Source organism: Zalophus californianus, chromosome 1 (genome assembly GCF_009762305.2).
Source record: "Zalophus californianus isolate mZalCal1 chromosome 1, mZalCal1.pri.v2, whole genome shotgun sequence".
NCBI lineage: Eukaryota > Metazoa > Chordata > Mammalia > Carnivora > Otariidae > Zalophus > Zalophus californianus.
In genome coordinates this window covers 135,215,188-135,237,055 of record NC_045595.1, presented here as the reverse complement: position 1 = coordinate 135,237,055, position 21,868 = coordinate 135,215,188, and the positions used below count along the sequence as shown (strand labels likewise).

Genomic DNA, 21,868 nt, shown 5'->3' with positions numbered 1-21,868 from the left:
GGCTCAGCGACTTTGGGCAAGTTACTTAACCTCTCCCTTTCCTCCTCTGTAAAAAAGAGATAAAAATACTTCCGTCCCTGGCTGGTTGTTGTGAGATTAAATAAGATCCATGTATAAATGGAGCATTTTCGCCCAGTGCCTGGAGCATAGTAAGCGCCCCGGAAAGAGTAGCTGCACTTCTGGGCTGATGTTTGCTGAAAGGAGCTAGCCTCTGTATATGAACACCAGTGTAGGCTCTTGCCCTCTGTGTCCCAAGGTCACTTGGCCGCTACACCTTCAGCTCCCTCAGAGACAATGGGTGTGACAGGACTCACAAACACCAGCCGACTGGGAAGTGTCTGTCCTGACCCCAGGAACACCTGGGCCTTAGCAGGAAGGCACTCCAGGGCAGTTTGCTCTCCTGTTACTGCCCACTTCCCAGAGGTTCGAGGCAATAAGGCTGAAGCACAAGATGCAATAAGTTAGATGCAGTAAGTTTGGTCTCCAACAAAAGACTCCAGGGAATTCTGAGGAGGGCTGGTCCTGAGTGACTGTGAATCTGAGGGCATGAGGGAATCCCACCTCAGGAGGTGCAAAGAGAAGGGGCAAGAGAATCATCTTATTGCCTTTATTCCGCTGATGGCCCAGCTCGCCCCACTGCAGGGCACAGGGCCAAGCTTTTACACACTCACCCATGCTCTCTGTGCAGGCCAGTGCGTGCACAGACACACACACGCGCGCGCACACACACACACACGAACACACATACACATCCAAACTCTGGCTCTGAGAGTCAGTCTCTGGGGGGCAAGGGGCTACTCCTCAGCCTGCCCCTGCCTGCCCTTTTATGACAGCACCAAGGGTGGGGGTGGGGCAGGGCCCTCAGCCCCCAGAACAAGTCCCTGTGCAAACTGGAGGTGCCAGCTGGCTTCAGGATGGGGTGTCACATTTCCCCATTCCCGGAGTCCCCTCCTCCAATTCCTGAGGGAGGGGCTACTCTGCCTACCTGGGGGGGGCCAGACCCCTGCCAGGGCTGGGCCCTATAGAACCCAGGCTTATCCTCCACCTGACCCTGCCAGGACCTCCAGCACTGAAGAACAGCGAAGTCTGAGGTGGTGGGGATCCCCCACTGGAGAGCAGGAAGGCCTGGGCCCTGAGGGGCTTGGGGAGGGGTCATCACCCACTCTCCTAATCCATCTTCAATATGAAGAGGTTTGGGGCACACTTCCTGGGGAGGGAGCACAGGCCTGGAGGAGAAGTCCCAGTTTGGGCCTTCCCCAAACTTCCATCTTCTGGGCCACAGCCTAAGGCCAGGCATCCAAAAGTCCAAAAGTCCAGCCGGCTGGTCAGAGTCCCTGCACAGTCCTTGGGGGGTACCCACCCAGTGGGAGTCAGGTGTCAGACCTGCACAGGCAGTGTCTGATTCATCTGTAGCCGCATGTCCTGGATACTGCTAAGGATCTTCTTCTGATGGCCAGCCAAGGTGACCCCGATCCGGAGCAGGTCTCTGCAGATGGACCAAGGGCAGGGTCAGTCCCTCCCCTCCTGCCCACCACTCTGGGCCCTGCTCGGGGCCCCCTGCCCTGCCCTTCCAAATCTGAGGCACACTCACTCTGCAGTCATCTGAGCCACCAGGTCAAAGGTTGCAAACCCCGCGCTGACAAAGCTCTCCTTGTACCGCCCCATCTTGATGGCATCTAGCCAGTCACCAACTGTCGTGAAGGTTGTGTAATCTGGGACTGTGCGGTCCAGGAGGGGCTGTGACATGCTGTGGGGAGAAGAGAAAGACCTGGTGAATCCTAATGGCAAGGGAAGCAGGGGTAGGGCTGCTGGCCCAAGAGCAGAGTGGGAATATGGGGCGCCTGGATGGCTCAGTCGGTTAAGCGTCTGACTCTTGATTTTGGCTCAGGTCATGATCCCTGGGTAGTGGGGTTGAGCCTGTGTCGGGCTCTGCGATCAGCAGGGAGTCCACTTGGGATTCTCTCTCTCCTTCTCCCTCTTCCCCTCCCCCCTGCTTATGTGCCCCCCACCCTCAATAAATAAATAAATCTTCAGAAGCAGAGTGGGAACAGAGGCAGAGATACTGACCCAGACTGGGCAGTGGCGATGACCTTGAGGCTGGCAGCATTGCGGATGAGCTTGTCCAGGGTGTTGACAATCTGGGAGAATTTGGGCCTGAGGTTCCGGTCCCGCACCCAGCAGTCCAGCATGAGCTGGTGCAGAGCGGTGGGGCAGTCCATGGGTGGGGGCAGCCGGTAATCCTGCTCTACGGCATTGATGACCTGAAGAGAGAACAGGGAAACCTGGAGTGAGCCACCACTTCACTCCCCAGCTGACTCCCACCCACCTGGCCACTCTGGCTGGCCCCACTCACATCCTGGTTGCTCATGTCCCAGTAGGGTCGCTCTCCATAGCTCATGACCTCCCACATGACGATTCCATAGCTCCAGACATCACTAGCAGAGGTGAACTTCCGATAGGCTATGGCCTCTGGGGCAGTCCAGCGGATGGGGATCTTCCCGCCCTGGTGGGGGGGGCACACGCCCTTCACCCTATGACTCGGGGCTGGTCCCCAGCCCCGAGCCCCTGCCTGGTTGGCCCCGCCCCCGGTCTCCCTCCCAGCTGCTTCCTGTACCAGGGAGCTGGTGTAGGTAGGATCAGAGGGATCATCCTCCAGGAAGCGGGAGAGGCCGAAGTCTGAGACTTTGCAGACCAGGTTGCTGTTGACAAGAATGTTGCGGGCAGCCAGGTCTCGGTGCACGTAGTTCATCTCGGATAGGTATTTCATGCCAGCAGCAATGCCCCGCAACATGCCCACCAGCTGGATGACCGTGAACTGTCCGTCGTTGAGCTGGAGGCAACAAGCAGGCTCAGGTGGGCCCATCACCTCCCTACTGGCCCAGGGCCCGCCCGAGACCTTCAGGGCCGCCCCCCTGTGCCTCCACCTACCCTCTCTAAGGCCCTGGAGACCATGCCTCACCTATCCCCGTGACTATGTGCAGAGTGCACTGAAAGTAAGCGGCCCACTGTGTGGCGGGTATCTGTATACGACATCCCAATGAACCCCGGTGAGGATCCAAATAGCTCTCACCGCTCTCATTTTATAACTAAGGCAGCTCAGACCCAGAGATGTTACATAAAGCCAGAGGTCACACAGGCAGAGTCGGGATGGGAACTTGGGTCTTTCTGGCTCTGAGGACCTGGCTGTTTCCCTGCACCAGGCCACCTCAGTGAATATTTGTAGACTTGAAGAGGGTAGGGTGTGTCTGACCTTGTGGGAGGGGGCGGTGTGCCCAACACAGCTCTCTGGGGTAGCGCAGGGAGAGGGGCTGGGGGCTGGCTCTTACCCGGAGGAAGGAGTCCAGGGCACAGTTCTCCATGAACTCGGTGAGAATCATGACTGGCCGACTTTTAGTGACCACGCCCTCTAGTCGGATTATGTTGGGGTGGTCAAACTGACCCATGATGGAGGCCTCACTGAGGAAGTCCCGCCGCTGCCTCTCTGTGTAGCCCACCTTCAGCGTCTTGATGGCCACGAACACCTCTCTGCGGCCTGGCTGTTTCAGCCGACCCCGGCACACCTCCCCAAATTCTCCTGCAGGGCAGAGGGCACAAGTAGGAAGGGGCTTCTGGAATTGGCCCTTGTATCCAGTGCATGCTGGCCCCTCCCTGGGGTAACCCCCCCGCCCCCTCTCCTCCCCACTGTGCACTAGGGGACTCACCAGCTCCAATCACCTCCTCAATCTTGACACAGGATACATCGATTTCCTTGGCAAACTCTCGCACAGCCTCATTAGGGTCCTCATACGTAAAAGGGTCAATATAAACCTTCATTCCAGGAGCAACTAGAGGAAAAAAAGGCGGGCATGAGAGGGGCCAGTGAGGGAACTCCTCAGGCTGCGCCCTCAGGCCCAGCGTACTGGCCCCCCCCACCAGTCCCTGATGGGAGCACATTTCACACCCTCCCTCCCAAGTCTTTCCTCCCCGCTGGAGTCCCAACCCGCCCCTTCTCCACCCCCTCACTGTTCCCTCCATGAGAACTGGTGACCATAAAGGCTAGACACCGAGGATTCTTATTCTTCTTCCTCCCTCGTCTCTCATCATGTCGAAACATCTCTCGGATTCATCCCTCCCCTCATTCCCACTGCCCCTGACCTTATCCAGGCCTTCAACACTCAGACTACTGCAATAGTCTCCCAGCTGGGCTCTCTGCCTCTGGACTTTTCCCACCAATCTATCCTGCATACCTGTCTCCCTAAAACAATACTCACATTGTATTACTCCCCAGCTTGAGAGCCTTTCGGATTACCTATGGTGGAGTCAAGTCCCAACTCCTCTGCCTGCCTTTCACGACCCTCCGAGGACTGGCCACAACTACCCAGCCTCGCTCCCCAGCAGCTGTCAAACCAGTCTTCTCACTGCCCCCACAGTCGGGCACTCTCCCCACCCCACCCATTACCTTCCAGAGGCTCCTCTAGCCAGGAATGCTCTCCCCCACCTCCCTAAACCCTGTTCAACCCACCTGGCTCGGCTCAGCCCAAGGCCACCTCCTCCAGGAAGGCTTCCTCTTTTCTGAACGCTTACTGCCCTTTGTAACAGGAACACCCAGCTTAACACTAAACTGTCCTCTCCTTTTTTCCTGTGTGTACATATCTTGTCTTTCTCCTAGGATTAGCTGCCTTTGGGGAAAGGGGTCACTTCTCATGCATCTCTGGGGCTAGCGGGAGGGCGGTAGGGGCTCAGGAAGCGGCACTTGAGTGGAAGCAGGAGGGGCTATCCGGGGTAGGAGTACGAGGGATGAAATCCCAGGCAGGGGAAAAGGGTATCTCCAAGCCCTGCAGGGACCAAGGGAACTTTGCTGGGAGGCGGCAGGAGCAGGAAGAAAAGACAAACTCACCGTACTGCTGCAGCTTCTCGGTGTACTCGGAGTCAGAGCCGCGCCGCTGCCTCCTGGAGGGGGCAGGATGGAGGTGTGGCCTGAGACAAGGCCGACAGCTCCCTCTGTTCAGGGGGCCCTCGGGCTCCCAGGAGGGGGAGGGTGCACAGGGACGGCCTCGTGCCTGGCCCCACAGGTAGTGGTAACAGCAGCTACTGGGTCTCTGGGCAAGGGGTTCAGTGGACTCGGTCCCCGAGGGGATGTGCCAGGAGACAGGCAGGGGATGGGATGAGGTCAGGGGTGTGGACTAGAGAGGGCCTGGGCAGTGAGGAGAGTCTGGGCCTACCAAGGGCCTCTGTGGCATGTGGGCTCGAAGGTGCTCCAGGGAAGCTCGCGCCAGCCCGTGGGAGCAAGCCGGGCCTGGGAGTACCTGAGACAGACGACAGCGATGACCACGACAGCCACCACGAAGACAAGCCCAGCCGTGGCAGAACCCACGATGAGGGGAAGCTGCTCCTGGAGCTGCTGGGCACCAGAGCCTGGAGACCGGGAGGGGACTGCGTAAGTGGAGGGACGGAAAGTGAGGAGGGATGGAGGTGAGCGGGAACAGGGGCAGTAGGGTACGTACCTCTCTCGCTTGTGGTCTCAAACTCAGCCGGACGGCTGTACTGCCCATAGCCAGCTACGGTGCGGGCACGGACCTGGACCACATAGCGGGCATCAGGCCGCAACCCGCCCAGCTGCACCGAGTTCTTCTGGCTGGTCACCGTGGAGGCAATGCCCTCACTCTGCAACACCGGGAGAAATGAGGCGCCTCAGTGGCCCTAAGGCCCATCGCCCCTGCTGCCCCCCAGGGCCCACCCGTGGCTGTTTCAGTACCCAAGAGGTACTTGCTCCCAGGGGCCCCTGACGCTATCTGGGGGTCATCTTCTCACCCCAAGGCCTCTGCCTGCCCCTCAAGGCTCTGACCTTCTCAAAGTACTTCATCTCGTAGTCCAGGATGACTCCATTGGGCCGCTCTGGGGGTGCCCAGGACAGGGTCAGGCTGCTGCCTGAGCTGCTGTGCAGATGTAGTGTAGGCACTTCGGACGGGGCTAAGAGAAGATGGGTGCGGGGGCTCACAATGGGCTCCTCGGGCCCTGGCGTCCTTCCCAAGGACCCGGTTCCCAGGGGACCCCTGGTGGTCCACTGGCAGGCCCTGGGCAACCTCAGCTCCGTGTGGGAGAAAATGACCTAGGCCCTACCCTCCCATGCCCCCTCCTCCTCACCAGCCTGGTTGGTGGTGATATTCACAGCCGCGTAGCGCGGGGGCAGCGGACTCTTGCCCGAGACACCGTTGACGGCCTGCACCTCAAAGGTATAGCGTGTATGGGCCAGCAGATGGCTGATGTGGACCCGGCGCTCTGTCAGGCCCAGCTGCCGAGGCACAAACTCCACATTGTCATCACAGCGCGAGCAGGCCGGGACGCCCCCGGCCCCAGGGCCCCCGTGGCACTTCTTGCAGATGACGTTGTATAGGAGGTCGTCCCGGCCACCCAGGTCCCGGGGCTCACTCCACTCGAGGATCAGTGAGGTCTCATTCACATTGGAGATCACACCCCGGGGGGGAGATGGCACCGCTGTAGGGAAGGTGGAGGGAGAGGGCAGTAAGCTAGGGCCCCAGCACCACCCTTCCACCCAGAGTTCCTGCCTACCGCAAGCAGCTTCCTACTGCCTTGCTCTTGTCTCCGTGTTAATAAGCAGAATAGCTTTCCTACACTTCTCCACTGGGAAGACTCTAGTTAGCCTTCAAGGCTCAACTTGAGATGTCACCACCTCTTGGAAGCCTTCCTTGATTCTCCTCCTTCCTATCCTCTGCACCCCCATGGCACAATTCCTGGGCATCCTGCCAGCCCGGCACTTAGCACATTATATAGTCATGACCTGTTTTCATATCTGTTTCTCCCACCAGGTGGCAAGCTCCTTTAGGACAGTGACTGGATCTTATTGTCCTCCACATCACTGGCACCTGGCACAATGCCTGGCACCAAAGGCCAGAGCAGGGAGGAAGCAGGGCACTGGGCTGCCCCAAGGATGTGAGGCCCCCTCTATGGTTGGGGTTGGGCCAGGAGAACAGCAGTTCTACACAGTGGGAAGAGTGAGGGGCTAGAGGTCCAATGGCTCCGGATGCCTGGCTAGGAGCTGGTGGGCGCTTCCTCAGTGTTGGTGGAAAGGCTGAGGCGGCTGACCTAGATTCTGGCTCAGGGCCAGTCACTTCTCAGCTGTGCCATGTTGCGCACAACATTGCACCTCCCCAAGCCTCAGTTTCCCTACCTGGAAAGCGGCCATTCATAGCAACCGTCTCGGGCCCTCGGGCAGGGCCACGAGTTCACTTACTGGTACAGGCACTGTCTGCAGAGTCCGAATCCGCACGGTAGAAGTTACTGTAGCAGGTGCAGATGCTGGCGGCTGCCGAGGCAGTGCGGCTATGGGGCGGGCAGGGGAGGCAGGGCCCCTCTCCCTGCTTCGCCTTGTAACTCCCAGGGGGACAGGCTGCGTGGGAGAAGAAGATGGGCGTGCTCATCAGATCGGTGAGAATCTGGCCCTCCCCCAGCCCTGGTCTTGGCCCCTCCACCTCCTAGACTGTGGGGGCTATGCTGGGATTGCCTAACTCCAGTGCAGCTACAAAAGGCCCTTTTGCCCTGTGGAAATCCCACGTCAGCGGATTCCTCCCCGCCCCGGCCCCCCACCCCTACCCCAGGGCCTCACGGGCGAAGACGTCAGCCCCATCACCTGGGCAGCCTGGGCTTGTTGAGGCACGGAAGGGAGAGAGAAGGAATAGGTGGGGTGGGGAAGAGACCACTGGCAGGTTGGCAGCACCCTCTACTCTGCCAGGATGCTCCCGCCCCCTCCCTGAAAGTGGAGGAAAATCACTGGAGGACCCTCACGGCCACCCCAGAGCAGGCAGAGGCGGCGCCTTGCTCCCAGGACCAGTTTCTCTCCCCACCCACCAGGAGCAGGGCAGCGGCTCCTTCCTGCCCTTGGGCAGGGGTGGGGGCTGAAGAGGGCTGAGAAAAGGAGAAAAAGACAGCAGGCAGGAAGGCTGGGGTCACCAGGAGTTCAGAGGCCTCAAAGCATCCACAAGGGGCACCCCAGGCCCCAAAGCGAGCCCAGAGCTGGGTGCCTGAACATCCCTTCTCCTCAGTTTCCTCTCTTGTCATCTACACTGGGGCCCCTGGTCCTGGGCTGTGGGGTTCTGCCTGTCTATGAGAGCCAGAGAATTTATTATTCAAACTGGAATATTTTGAGAGCAAAAGGGACCGCTAGTAATAATCATGTGATAATGAGCATAAGCCAGGACTACCCCAGACATGTGAAAGCATATGGTCACTCTATCCATATATGATTGCCCCTGGGGAGGTCATCCAGAGTGTGGAATGCCCAGAGTTGGGGTTATGCTTTTCTCTGGGATTTAATCTCCCTCTCACTAAGGTGATATTCCACCCAAGCTCTTTTGAGCCAGTGGGGGAGGGGGCAGAGGCCAGGCCAGGCTGGTTGCTATGGGAACCAGCATGCATTTCCTGCCAGGGACCTGCAGAGTGTTAGCCCCTCTTCAGGCTGTCAGGCTCATCACCCCCACCCCCTTTCTCCACTTAGGAAGAGGAAGTCTGGGGCAGGTTCCTGTAGAGAAGTGGAGAGGGGCCGGGCAAGGCACTATTCACCTTGCCATGCCAACACCCAACACGGGGCCTCCCAGCCAGGTGGGGCAGCCAGTCCCCCTCACACCTCGTGCTGTGCTAAGAGCCAGCCCCCACCCCTCAGAGTTACAGGCTGCAAGTGCCAGGGCAGAAGGGATAGAAGGCAAGGCCCTTAGCATCTTGCCCTGCACGGTAGAGCACTGGACAAGGCTATAGCCCCAACTCCCACATTCCCAGCTATGACACTTTGACTGTAGTTGTTCTCGGAGACTCCGTTTCCTTACTGGCAAACTGAGGCTCGAATGAGAACCCTTCGTGAATGGGTTTTAGAGCCGGAAGTCTAGTACACCGTAAGGTCTTAGGAGTCTCGGCAAGCCACCACGGATAAGCCTCCTAACCTCCTCCTGTATGAAATAAGGACAAGAGAATCCCTGTCCCCCACGCATCCCCTGGCTCCCAAGAGAGTCACGGCTGACACTTCGGTGGTGATGGTGTTGCCACGTGCCAGGCACTTTTCCAAGAGCTTCACGTGCATTGACTCACTTAAGCCCACTACAAGTCCATAGAGGAAGCCCCAGGATTGTCCCCATCTTGCGCACGAGGACACCGAGGTTCCAAGAGTTAAGTAACGTGCCCAAGGTCCCACCAGTGCTAAGTGACAGAGTTAGGACTCAGACTTCAGAGACTGGGCCCCCAACTGCTGTGCTGTAAACACTGCTTCTCAAGGAGCAAATGAGACTTCAAGGTAAAAGGGCCAAGCGTGAGTGCCCACAGCCCCTGTCCCCCACAGCTTGGAGGCCCAGTGAGTACTTCCAGGGTGGGGTGTCCACTTGGGGCCAAACAAAGCAGGCATCTCTGCCGGCCTCCCACCTCTCTGCCCAGGGGCCTCCTTACCAAGGATTCTCCATGTTTCTCTTCCAGTCTCTTTAGTTTCTTTTTTATCTCTTATGATGCTGGTGCGTCTCCTCAACGCCCCTCCTCTCCCTCCTTGCAGCACATTCTGTGCACTCGAGACCCCCTCTTCCCTTTCCTCCCTCTGCCTCAGACCCGACGCCAGAACTCCCTGACTGGCAGGTAGGAGCCCTCCCCACCCCCCAGCCCCAGGCCAGTCCCCACTCACGGCGGCACTGGGACTCCTTGGCAGCTGGCTCGTGGCCGGTGGCACAGGTGCAGGCTCCCACGGGCACCATCCACTCCCCATCGCCATTGCAGTAGAGCTTGAGTGGTACGGACACCTCCACGGCATTAGCGATGCAGGTGCCAGGGGCAATGACCAGAGAGGTGGGCTCGGCCCCAGTGAGGGTCTCGGGGAAAAGGGCGAAGCCTGCGGTGGTGGATGCACACTTCTTGTAGAAGGCCCGCACAGAGATGAGCGACATGCAGGCACCCTGGTCCTGGAAGGCCAAGTAGAAACCGGCCTTGGAGAGCGGCCCAAAGCTTCGCACCTTGGTGTTGACACGGCCAGCATCAAGCCGCGAGAAGCTCTCATCGGGCGCAATGGTGTCCACCTTCACATAGGGGTTCTCCATCCAGAAAGGGGAGGAGGCCGAGGCCACATCGCTGTCAGCCTCGTAGTAGAAGAGGTTGAAGGTCTCTTTGCAGGAGCCAGGGATGTTGGGGATGCTGTTGCAGTCACGCACGGTAAACTTGAGCTCCACGTAGACGCGCTGCACCTCTCGCCGCCAGATGAAGCCCGTGCGAAGCCAGTTGTTCTGGCTTGACTCCTGCACGTTACACACCTGGTACGTGCGGATGGGGTTCATGGCCTCATCATAGCCACTCACCTCTTCCCACTGTGCATGGGCCAAGTGAAAAAGACAGAGTGAGCGCCAACACGTGCCAGGTGCTTGCCACATGCCCAGATCCACGTTTACTTCACAGAGATGCTTCTGTGGTGTACTGGCTGAGCATGCAGACTACATGGGTTCAAATCCCAGTCCTTGCTGTGTGACTATGGGTCAAGCCACTCAACCTCCCTGTACCACCGTTTCCCCATCTGTAACATGGCGAGAATAAAGCCATATAAGGAATAAATGAGTTCAAGTGAATAAAAAACTTAGAGCATTTGATAAGTATTATGGGACTACTAGCTATAACATTTGTTATCTTTGTGCCTCAGTTTCACTGTCTATAAATGGGGCTGATTGGATAAAAATGACACGGTAGGGAATCAAATCAGTTTAATATATATAATAGGCCCAGGGAGCCTGGGTGGCTCAGTCGTTAAGTGTCTGCCTTCGGCTCGGGTCATGATCCCGGGGTCCTGGGATCGGGTCCCACACTGGGCTCCCTGCTCCGCAGGAAGCCTGCTTCTCCCTCTCCCACTCCCCCTGCTTGTGTTCCTGCTCTCGCTATCTCTGTCTCTGTCAAATAAGTAAATAAAATCTTTAACAACAACAACAAAAATACATATATATATATACATATATATATATATATGTATATATATATACACAATGGGCCTGTAACAATGTCCCATACAGAGCACGCATTCAATGAACACTGGCTGTCACTATCACATTTAAACTTCACTGTAACCCCATGAGAAGGTACATCTGTTGTCTTGTCCCCACTCTACAGAAGAGGAAGCCAAGACTCTCAAAGGCAGAGACTTGCCCAAGGTCACACAGTCAGGTCTGGTGAATGAGGGCCTGGAGCGCCATCCCACCCCAGTGTTTCAGAGCTCAGTGGAGTTGTGAAGGCCATCTAGGGAGGTTAATTAGAATATTTCAGAAATGTCAGAACTACAGGAATTTAACTGTTTAGAAACGGAAGCCCAGAAAAGTAAACTGCCTTGCTAAAAGTCACATAGCAAGTTAGAGATCTGGAGCCAAGGTTTCCTGGTCCCCAAGACAGTGCCCTACCCAGGGACCCAGGAAGGAGAAAGATGGTTGGAGAAGATAGGCAAAGAGCTCTCAGGCAGGAGAGGGATGGTGACAGGCTGAAGGCAGGCTGAGGGGTAGGCAGAGGGAGAGGGGGACAAAAATGCTGTGTGTGGGGGAGGAGGACACAGACAGGCTGAAGGCTGAAAGGGTGAGAAGTACCCATAGGCCAAGAAGGAAGGTGACAGGTGCAGGGGGTGGGAATGACACAGGAGGTGAAGCTGACAGGCAGGGGGCAGAGGCAGCCCTTCTGAAGCCCTGGTGAGGCGAGGGGAATGGACGCTGGTGGAGGAAGTGGCCTACTTGACAACCAGCACTCAGGGGAGATGGTGGGAAAGGCTTACCCCACTTTCTGGATGAGATGTCCATGCCAACTCCGATGTCACCCATTTTGTGTCCATGAGGGTTTCTGGGGAGCAAGAGAAGAACAAAGGTCAGAGGCCATGCTCAGGATGGGGAGAAAGAGGTCGTCCAAGAAAGGCCAGGACACCAGAGAATGATTCCCACCAGGCACCACCCCAACCCACCCCATCCCACCCCAACCCCCCCCCAAGTCCTCGAAGCTCTCAGCCACCCTGCCCTGGAGAAGAGCCTGCAGCCATCCCCGGAAACGTTATAGCCCCAAAGACATGAGCCATCAGGTCGGCCAGTCGGAGGTGCGTGTGTGCTACTGACACCAGCCGGGGTTACGGAGGCAACAGCCAGGCCCAGTTCACACACCTACAGGCTCGGCTAATCTCCACACAAGGGGGTGCCAGGCCCTTTATCCTGGAACAAAGGACCGTGTCCTTCAGACCCTGCTGCCCAGGCCTCCCCTGACCCCATCCCCAACACAAAGGCCCGGCACCACACATGCCCAGGGGAATGGGAGGGCAGCTACAGGGCAGAGCCTGCTCCCACCCAGCCTCCCACTCAAACACCTCTGGGGGATGGGGCACAAATACTCTTTGAGGCTGGGCTGAGGGCCACCATGACAAGCTAGTTCAGTTCTTTCCACAGTCCTTGGATAAAGGTGCTGTTGGTGTACCCCTTTTACAGGTGAGAAAACTGAGGCCCAGATAAAGTAAACATATGGCCTAAGGTAAAACTGCTAGGACTTGGGGTGAAGGGCTGAAAGGTAGCGGACTCCATAACTAACCCCTCAACCAGAGCACTCTGACTACAGTGTGAAGGGAAGAAGAGAGAAAGCCTAGAAAGCTCCTGTATATCCCGTAAGTCCCAATCCAGCTGCCACCTCCTCCAGGAAGCCTCCCCTGAACCAACAAATTAGGGTTAGATTCCTTCCTCTGTGCATCCAGGGCCAGGGGCTTTGTCACAGCAGCACCAATCCTGTTCGAAGCTTCAGTTTCTTATCTGTTTCCCCTTGCTCAGCCACAGGAGGGGCCCGTTAACGTAGAAACGACATAAACTCACTCCCCTAGGAATCAGGTTCTGGGTTCTGACTGAACAATTCTATTCTCTGAGAGGAGAGAGATGCCAACTCCTTTCCTAGATCCTGCGAGACAGGGCAGCCAGCAATTCTCCCCTCTGCCCTGAGCTGGAAGAGGGCAGGCTGGGGCTGCCCAGGAGGAGAAAGACCCAAACCCCACACGTTCCAGGCTTATGGCCTTCACTGGTTTCCTGCAGTCTGGGTCTGAGCTGAGGATGGTGGGTGACGCAGCTGTGGCCCCAGACCCTCATGTAAGGCAAAGGGGGAGTGAAGCTCCCTCTTCTTCTATCAGAGGTGGCTGGTCCCTGGAGGACCTGGCTGCAGGGTGAGCCATCCCAGCCTCATCGGTCACTGGCCCGACAGGCCTCTCTGGCAGACAGACAGACAGACACAGACATTTGGCAGGGGGCTACAGGAGGCAAGGAGAGATGGGCAGAAGCAGGGGCCCAGAGACAGGCAGGGAGAGAGGTGGTGGAGCAGGGGCCTCGCCGAGGCGGATGGTGGGTGGCTCCAAGCTGGAAGGACGTGCAGAGCCGGCTGGCTAGGACCAGCCAGTGGGGTGGCCAACTGAGGACTACAGAAGACGGTGAGCTGCAGAGACAAGGAGGCCCGAGGAGACAGAGACAGAGAGGGAGGTTTCCAAGTAGCCTCTTCCCCAGCCAGCAGCCCAGAGTATTCCTGTCCCTGGAGCTGGTTGAGCCCAGCGCACCCCCTCCCCCCCAAGCCAGCCAGCCAGCCAGCCAGCCAGCCAGTCCGCCTGCTTGTCTGCCCGCTGCCCACCACCCGCCCGCCCCGAGCAGGCAGGGGCTCCCACCGCTCCCTCGAGCTGCCTCCCTCCTCCCTCTCCCTCACTTCCTTCTGCTCAGCCTGTGCCAAACCCATCTGGAACTGTTTAAACCCAAATATTCAGCCCCCTCCCCCCTCCAGCCAGATTCCTCCACAGTTTAAAACAAGCCCTGTGCTGGCTCTGAGAGGACTGAGGGGAGGGAGGGGATGGGGGGGGGGCGGCAGGGGTGGAGGGAGGCTCTTCATTTCTGTTTAATTTCTGGGGAGCGGGAGAGGGAGGGGGCGGGGATCGGCCCTTGGCCATCGCTCAGCCTTGGCCATCGCTCAATCTCGGCACATTTTTCCCATTAATGAGGAGAGGACTTGGATTTCGAGTCATGTGTGCCGGAGGAAGGGCTCCGGTCACCCTGGTGGGGAGGGGGCTTGCTCTCTGGGGGAGGGGAGGGGCCTGCTCCCTTCAGCAAGAGGGAGACCCTGAGGTGCCTGTGTCCCAGCCTCAGGAAGGGCATGGAGGGGGTCCCAGCATCCATCCGTCTGTGGCATTGGGAGGGACAGACCCAACCCGACAGAGCCCACCTTTCCTTGGCTACGTGTGTGCCGCACGCGCGTGCGCGTACTCAAGCTGGGGTGAAGAACATGAGGTACGGGGGTAAGGACGAAAGAGGACTGAGTGAGCAGTTTCCAAGCTCCCCAGCTGCCAACCGCACCCCCATCCTCCTCTGCCCCCCATGTGGCTGCTGGAGGGAGACCAGAAGGCAGACAGCCACTCTCTGCTACAGGGCTCTGTCAGGCCGGAAACCCCCCTGGCCCCTCTCAAGTGAGCAGGGAAGTGGACAGCAGGCCTGGGGGCTTTCTGGAACTGGGGCTTCAACGCTCAGAAGTGAACCAGCACCCCTTTCAGGTTTCCAAGGGGCCACAGAGAATGGCCACGCGGCAGCAGCTGCGTGGCTCTTGCCTGTGCACAAATACACACCCGCACAAGCATTCCCCGTTCCCAGGGGCTAGGCTCATTCTCTGCCACTGGGGCCAAAGAATGACAAGTCAACACATACGGTGGACAAAAACACACAAAGCCACAGCCGCCCGCAAACACACACACACACACACACACACACACACACACACACACACACACACACACGGCTTCATACACAGCCATGGTCTGTCTTTTTCAGACACACAGATGCATATAGTACAAACAGATTAGTCTCCCTTAGACATTCACATACAGTTAAGCTTTCCTACACACGGAGTTGGTTTGCCTTAGGCAAACACTCGCTCTTACAGTCTTCATATGTGCAGATTTCCAGAGACATCGGCGTACATGGAGGGCACGCACACCGAACAGTACATTCTCCTTACACACCCAACTGCACACGATTGCCAGCCCCATGTCACAGTCTTGAGTGTAGTCAAGTGCAAACCCAAACACCAGTTTCTCCATACAGACTCGACGACGTGCTCTTACGCAGTCACGCACAGCAGGCATCAGCTGCACATACTGACGCGCGTGTGCACTCAAACGTGCCACAGGAGCACGCGGTGTTAATGCCCACATCCATGGTTTGGATAAAGCCTCAGAGGTGCATCCTCCACGCACATGCAATGCACGCGCGTGCGCGCGCGCGCGCGCACACACACACACACACACACACACATTGCAAGCATGTTCTTTCTATGAGCTGAGTCTTCAGGTGGGGTGGAGGAAGGCCTAGGAGAAGGCAGTGTCTGCTAAGAAAGCAGAGCGACTGGGCCAGTCTTGGCCAGAGATGCAGGGAAGGAGCAAGGTGTGCCCCCAGACCTGCTTCCCGTGGCCCTGGCCAAGGCAGGAGTGGTGACTGGTCATGAGACTGGGGATGGGGCAAGGACCTGAAGATGATTCTGGGTGTGGCTGGGTGTGGCCTCCCCAGGTACTTCCCGGCCAGCACAATGGCACTGTCCCCAGCACTGAGCCCTTGGAGAGGGGTGGCATCATGAAGAGACTTAGCCCCAGGAGCTTTGGGCAACACTTCCACACATACATTGGGCACCCAGCCTGTGTCTGAGGGCCTCACTGGGCAGCCCTGGTGCAGCTGGGAGCCAGCCACCAACCCTGGTGAAGGGCCAAGTACACACAACTTTATGGAACTGCCAGACCCCACAGCACCCCAGGTCCCAAGTCACACAGAGCACGCACATCTGTGTCAGTGAGACCCAGGGAATCAAAAAACCCCAGAGACAAAAGCAAGAAGCCCAAGCTCCAGATGAGGGACTTTAAGGCGGTGGGGAAGGTCATGCTCCCGGGCTAGGCCAGTGGAGTGTGCAGGGGCAGGTGGACCGAGTGGCAGAATCTGGACAAGAAGGCGCATAGCCCTGCCTGCAAAGAGAGGGAGAAAAACCCCATGCCGGCCCTGAGTTGGTCTCCCTCCTCCTTGATGGGGTCCCCACCTCGGCCAGCCAACCCAAGGGATCTGTCCCATCTTCTTCCATCTTGCCCCTACCCTGTGGGTCAGTGGGTGTACATGTGTGTACCAAGCTGCACATTCAGGGTGGTCAGCCCGAGGAGGAAGGGGGCCTGGGGGGGGGGGTTGCTATGGGACCTAGAAGAGCCTAACTCACCCCCCCTCCCAGCTACCTCTCCCTTTCTCCACCCATGGCCCCCTGGCCCTCCATTCTGGGATGGAGGGGAGGGGAGCATCTCAAAACAGAGAACACATTTTGTTTTCCATTCCTCCCTTCAGATCGTGGGGATTTATAATTAAATAAACCTGAGAGGGAGAAGGGAGGAGACAGCACAGAGCAAGGAGCCCAGATGCCTCAGCGCTCATCCATGCCCCCACCCTAGTTCTGGCCTTGCCAGCCAGCCAGGACGGATGGACAGCTAGCCCTTCAGTGAGGCCTCTGAGCCCTTCCCTGGGATCCCAGTCACAGTGGCTCTGGCCAGGGGTCTGGGGGCAGAAGGCAATAGGAGATCTGGGGCCAGGGCAGCCCTTGGGGCAGGGGGCCTCTCCCACCCCATCAGGTGCCCAGCTGTACCCAGTCTCCCTCCCCCCCCACCTCCCCAGCTGCCCAATCCCGACAAACCAGTTTGACTCAGCACAACAGGCAGGGCTACAATTTTCAAACTATGCAGGCCTGGTGATTCAGCCTCTTCATGCTGTTTAATTAGTGTAAGGCCGAGTGGCGGAGGCCTTGCCCACGGCAGCTTGGGCTTTAGCTCCCCGCCGCTGAGGCCACAGAGCGGGAGGTAGCAGCAGCTCTGGCTAAAGGGAAGGCAGTGAGGAGCAAACTGGTTCCCCCAAATACCTGCCACCATCCTTCGGCGGCAGCTCTGAGGTGCCAGCTCGTGACAAACAGGGATGGGGTGGGGGGGCGCCAGAGGCAACTCTAGGAGTGAGCCAGCCCCGAAATCCCAGGCCTGGCGTCCACTCTCAGCGAACACCTCCTCAGGGCCACGGCTGCTGCCTCAGAGGGCGAGAGGGACTCACACACCGCCTCCTTCCCTCGCACACGGGCACTGCGGCCGACCCCACCTCTTGCACCTGGCAACCGGTTCTCTTTCCTCACAAGGGTAGGCTCTCTGCAGACCTCCCCCTCCCATCTAAGGGGTTAGGCCCCTACGGCCCAGACTTCCTTCCGCATCCCACGCTCGTTCCTGGTCTGCTCACCTTCCGGTTCGTGGTCCTGAAGGGGAGAAGGATCTTGGCTCGGGGGCCTGGGAGACACTACTCGAAAGGAGAGTCTGCAAGGAGGTGGCCCCGTTTCCTTAGGACTGAGGGTAAATCTGAGGGCAAAATCTGTGTGTGTTTGCAGGGAGAGGTAAGCAGTCAGAGGGCAAGGTGAGAGGAGTTTCCTCAAGCAAGGAGGACGAGCAAGGACCCTGGCTCCATCCTCATAGGAAAACCGATGAGGTCCTTGGATGCAGTCTTGGTGGACCCCAAGTATGTAGGGAGGTAGAGCAACCACGTGCTAGACAGCACCTAACCAGGGGATCCATGACCGAAACAGTACACACAACTCAGGACTCTGGGCCTAGATATAATGGCCCCCGGATGCAGAGAGCCAAAAGGCTCCCCTAGGCCCAGGGCAAACCAAATCCTGGCAAAGCCAAATGGAAGGTTGGAGCAAGGAGCCTGGATCCCCTGCCTGTAAAGCTTGGGAGTGGGGAGGGTCCCAGCTAGCCCTGCCAGGTGGTCATAGCCCAGGACCACCAAGTCCTCCCACCTCACCCCTCAAGCTCCAGACAGGGTTGGGGGATGGGCAGGACACAGACAGCTGCCCCTGACCTCGCTCTCAACCCATCCCATCCCATCCCAGAGCTGAAGGGAGATGGAAGTGGGGAGACAACTTTCTCTTCAGACCAACCTTCCCCCTTCACCCCCCCCCCCCGCTTCCTCTAACCTCCCTCCAGCAGGTAAGGCACACACCAGTTTCACTTCTGTCCCTCCTCAGAGAGCAGACCCTAGAATAATAATAATAGCATTTAATCCCTAAATAATAATGGCTGTGTGCTAAGCACCCCACACACATTAAGGACACAATCTTCCCTACAACTCTAATCCATCTCACAACGAGGGAGACCTGAGTGGGTAGGCGTACTTCTGTGTGGGGGTCTGCGCCCCAAAGCATCTCTCTTTTTGTTTTCATTGTCCTGCACACAAACTGAAAACCCTAAGATCTGAGGTATGGCAAAAGTAAAGGAACTGGTAAAAGCCACACATGGAAGGCACTGCTACTTCCTTGGGGCACCCCACACTGGCCTGGCCTGCCAGCCACCACCTGCCCAGTCGGGGAGTAGCCCCAGACACAGCTGGGGCGGGGGGAAGGAGGGACAAGTTGGGGCCCTGCTACCCTCTCTTTCTTGTGCTGCTACTGCTCATGGGTCCTCTGTCTCCTGGTCAGCCCCTCAGTGTTCTGGACTGGAGGACTGGAGGCCTGGAGGCCTGGAGGCCAGCTCCCAGCTATGGCCTGCCACTGAGGGTCCAGCAGATCGTGAGGGGTGAAGAGGAGGAAGAAAGGGAGGAAGGAGTGAGCCTCTTCGGGTAGCCCTTGCTCACCTGACCCAAACCACACCCCCTCCACCCCACTGGCAGCACCAGCACCCACCACACCTGACAAGGGCCCCACGCCTAGCACACACACAGCCCCATAAGCGCCTGTGCCTCTGTTGCCCCTCCTGGGCTAAGACACAGAGACACAGACCTGGGAACCTCAACAGGCTCCCTGGCTCACACCCTTGAGGCAATCAACAACAAAGCCCCACACTGGTTTCTCACGCCTGAGATCCTATCACACACATGTGGGCGCGACCTCAGTGTGTCTGCTTGGATTTGCATGTGTCCACCCGTGTGAATCGGTCTGTCAGGGCTGGTGGGCTCAGAGATAAAAGGGGGTGGGGGTTCATAGGAACATTTTTTCCATAGAGAAAATTGGAAAGCACCAGAAGATGCCTTTCTTTCAGAACCGTGCTCTTTCTTCCTTCCAACCTTTAAGTTTGCCAGTTGTGAACATACAAACAAACCAAGTTACACAGAATTCATATTTTTGTTTCTGTACGAAGAAAGTGACTAGATTGGCTGTGAAAGACGCCGAAAATAAGTACTGTCTATATTCCAATTTCCCCCAAATTTCTGTGGTGTCCTGCCCTCCACATTAAGGAAGGTTTTTTTCTCTCATTTAATGGCTTCAAATTTTTTGGAAACTCTGTGTGTGTGCCTCTATTGTTTGTAACCAGTGTCAGCGCCTCTGTCTCCCGCAGGCTCGTGTCAAGTGGCCACATGTGTGTGAGCTCTCCCACCAGAGCCAACAGCATCCTGTTCACCCAAGTACAGTGGCTTGCAAGTTGGAGCTACCCCCCCCCCCCAGCACCGTCTGGGTAGGTTTCACACAACCTATTGAGAAACTCGGCCTTTCCCCACCGGCAAATGGGGCAAAACCCTGAACTTCGGGGCTCAACGGAGACCCGAGCACTCGGATGTCCTGCTAGAAGGCGGAGGAGAGCCGCAGAGCAGAGCGCACTGCCCGTGCACGCAGCACTTCGTGGGTAACTGGCGCTCCATAAACCATAAACAATAACAGGCCCCCGCCTCTCCACCCCCGCAGCCATCCCCTGACAAAGCGGGGTGCACGTACTCACACCTCTCACAGTCAACTCCAACGGCTTCCTAACCAACGCCGCCCCCCCAACCTGGGAGTCCCGCTTCGCCCCCACCCGCCACGGCCCCGCGGCAGTCTCAGAGGCCCCCGCTTCGCCCGGTGGGTCGCCCACACTCCCTCGCCTCCCCGGGCCGCTGAGGGCCCCGCTCCTCTGCGGTGAGTGCGGGGTTCTCCCCCAAGAGCTCACAGCGCTGCCGTGACTTTCGGGGACGCTCAACCCGAGTCTAGCTGCTCGAGAGCCACGATCCGCGTACCGCCGGCCTCGGAGCCAGCTGAAGCCTGCGAGGCGGCTCCGGGGGCGTCCTCCCCACCCCGTCCTCCGGCCCCCGGAGCGGCGGCGCGGGTGACGGAGCCTCCTCCGACGTGCGCCCAGCGGGCATCTGACCCACCCCGCGGGTCCCCCTCCGGCCTACGCTCGGGCGACCCCGGGCACCATAAGCCTTGGACGCGCCCCCCGACGCCGCTCACCTTCCAGCGCCCGACAGCCGGTGGACAGCAGCAGCGGCAGCAGCAGCAGCGGAGGAAGCAGCGGCAGGAGCCCCGGCGGCGGCGGCGGCGGCGGTGGCGGCGGCGGCGGGCGGGCTCGGGCCATGGCCGGGGCGGGCTCCGGGAGCCGAGCCGGGCCGCGCCGGGCCGCGCCGGCGGGGCTGCAGGCACCCGGGGAAGGGTCCGCTCCTCGGGCTCCGAGGAACGCTCGCGTACGGTCCCAGGAGATCCGGGCAAGGAAAGGGTGCGATCCAGGCGGGCGGCTCCGGGACCGAGGCGGCGGCCCGAGCCTGGCGATGCTGGGGGATGCAGGCAGGTCGGACCCGCGGGAATCTGGACGGACCGGTCCAGGGAGATCCCGGGCGCTGGAGAGCTCGGAGCCGAGACCTCCGGGAGGCTGGCGGGAGCGGGAGGGCGCAAGTGGTGGTAGTTCGGGGGCACAGTTATCTGGCGGTCTGCCGCGGGCCCGACTCGGATCCGGGGCTCCGGGTGCGCGCGCCGTCCGGGGTCCGAGCAGGGATCTTGCTGCGCCGCTCACCTACTCACTTCTGCTGTCCCCAGCGCCGGCGCTGCCGCTCTGGGCGAGAGGGGCGGGACCGGCCTCCTGCCTGTCAGCGCCGTGGCCCCGCCCCTAGCTGCGGGCCGCCCACTCACAGACTGCCAGGCGCACTGGTTCGGCCTCGGGAGCTCTCTGCTGGAGTTCAGTTGGCGGCGCCTCCATCAAGCCCACCTTCGGGGTCTCCGAAGCCTGGAGTGGGCGGGGCCAAGGAAAAGATGAATTAGATTGGGCGGAGCGATGCTGTCAATCAAGCGAAAACCCCGCCTCCTGTTTCCAATTGGCCACTAGTAACCGAACCTGAGTATGAAGTGATGCCAGTCATATACAACAAGCTGAGGGCGCCCCCCTGTGGTCTGCACGCGCCCAGGGACGCCCCCACGTGGCTGTCTTTTCTCCAGGCACCTCCAGACCCTAAACTGAGTTTAGGCACCATCAAGGGGGCCACCATCCGCAACACATCCTATGACCAGGGCCTTCTGCTCTTTTATTTATTCATTCATTCACTCATTCAGCCGTTCTTTGAGCATAGACTCTATTACTGCCGGTGCTACAGCAATAGAGGTCTGCCTTCTCTTGGAGCTAGTTTAGTGATGGAGGCAGGCATGAAGTCATCACGGTAGAGTATAATAGGTATTATTATGGAGGAAAGACAGAGTTGCCAGAGCACATGTGAGGGGAATAGCTACATCTGGCCCTGAGTAAATGACATTTCAGTTGAAATATGAAAGATAAGTAGTATGTGAAAGATGTGTGTTTGGAGACGGGGTCGGGTGGGGTGGCTGTTTCAGACACAGCAAACACACTTTGTGTGAAGTCCCAGTGGCAAGAGAAACTGATATTCACTAGAAGAATCTGAACGAAGTTCAGAATATCTTGAGTGTAGAGTTAGTTAGAGGCAGAAAGGAGACTTAGAAGTAGGTGTAGGGGGCCAAGAGGAATTGTTTTTAGACTCATAAGGCCTTCCTGAGAGCTGGAGCTTGAAGCAAAAGCTTTGCCTTATCAGATTAGCATGGCTGCCCTGGGAAGTAAGGGTAGAAATAAGGAGATGGAGAGGAAGCT

The 21,868-nt window shown here is 58.3% G+C and overlaps 1 protein-coding gene across 2 annotated transcripts; it reads right to left on the bottom strand.

Moving 5' to 3' along the window:
• Positions 1-593: 593 nt before the first annotated feature.
• On the bottom strand, positions 594-20,962 carry EPHB3 (EPH receptor B3). 2 transcript variants are annotated; one of them, XM_027587744.1, is made up of 16 exons: positions 20,233-20,962; positions 11,759-11,823; positions 9,653-10,325; positions 7,232-7,387; positions 6,124-6,474; positions 5,825-5,949; positions 5,484-5,643; positions 5,286-5,394; positions 4,877-4,929; positions 3,702-3,824; positions 3,327-3,574; positions 2,615-2,830; positions 2,354-2,503; positions 2,068-2,261; positions 1,592-1,747; positions 594-1,486 (listed from the first exon to the last, which is right to left on the bottom strand). In XM_027587744.1, the coding sequence occupies exons 1-16, from the start codon at positions 20,354-20,356 to the stop codon at positions 1,378-1,380; spliced, it is 3,012 nt and encodes a 1,003-aa protein (XP_027443545.1). In that variant the 5' UTR covers positions 20,357-20,962; the 3' UTR covers positions 594-1,377. The 2 variants fall into 2 exon arrangements, with proteins under 2 accessions (XP_027443545.1, XP_027443544.1); XM_027587743.1 differs by having other exon boundaries at positions 2,354-2,830.
• Between the last annotated feature and the right edge of the window lie 906 nt (positions 20,963-21,868).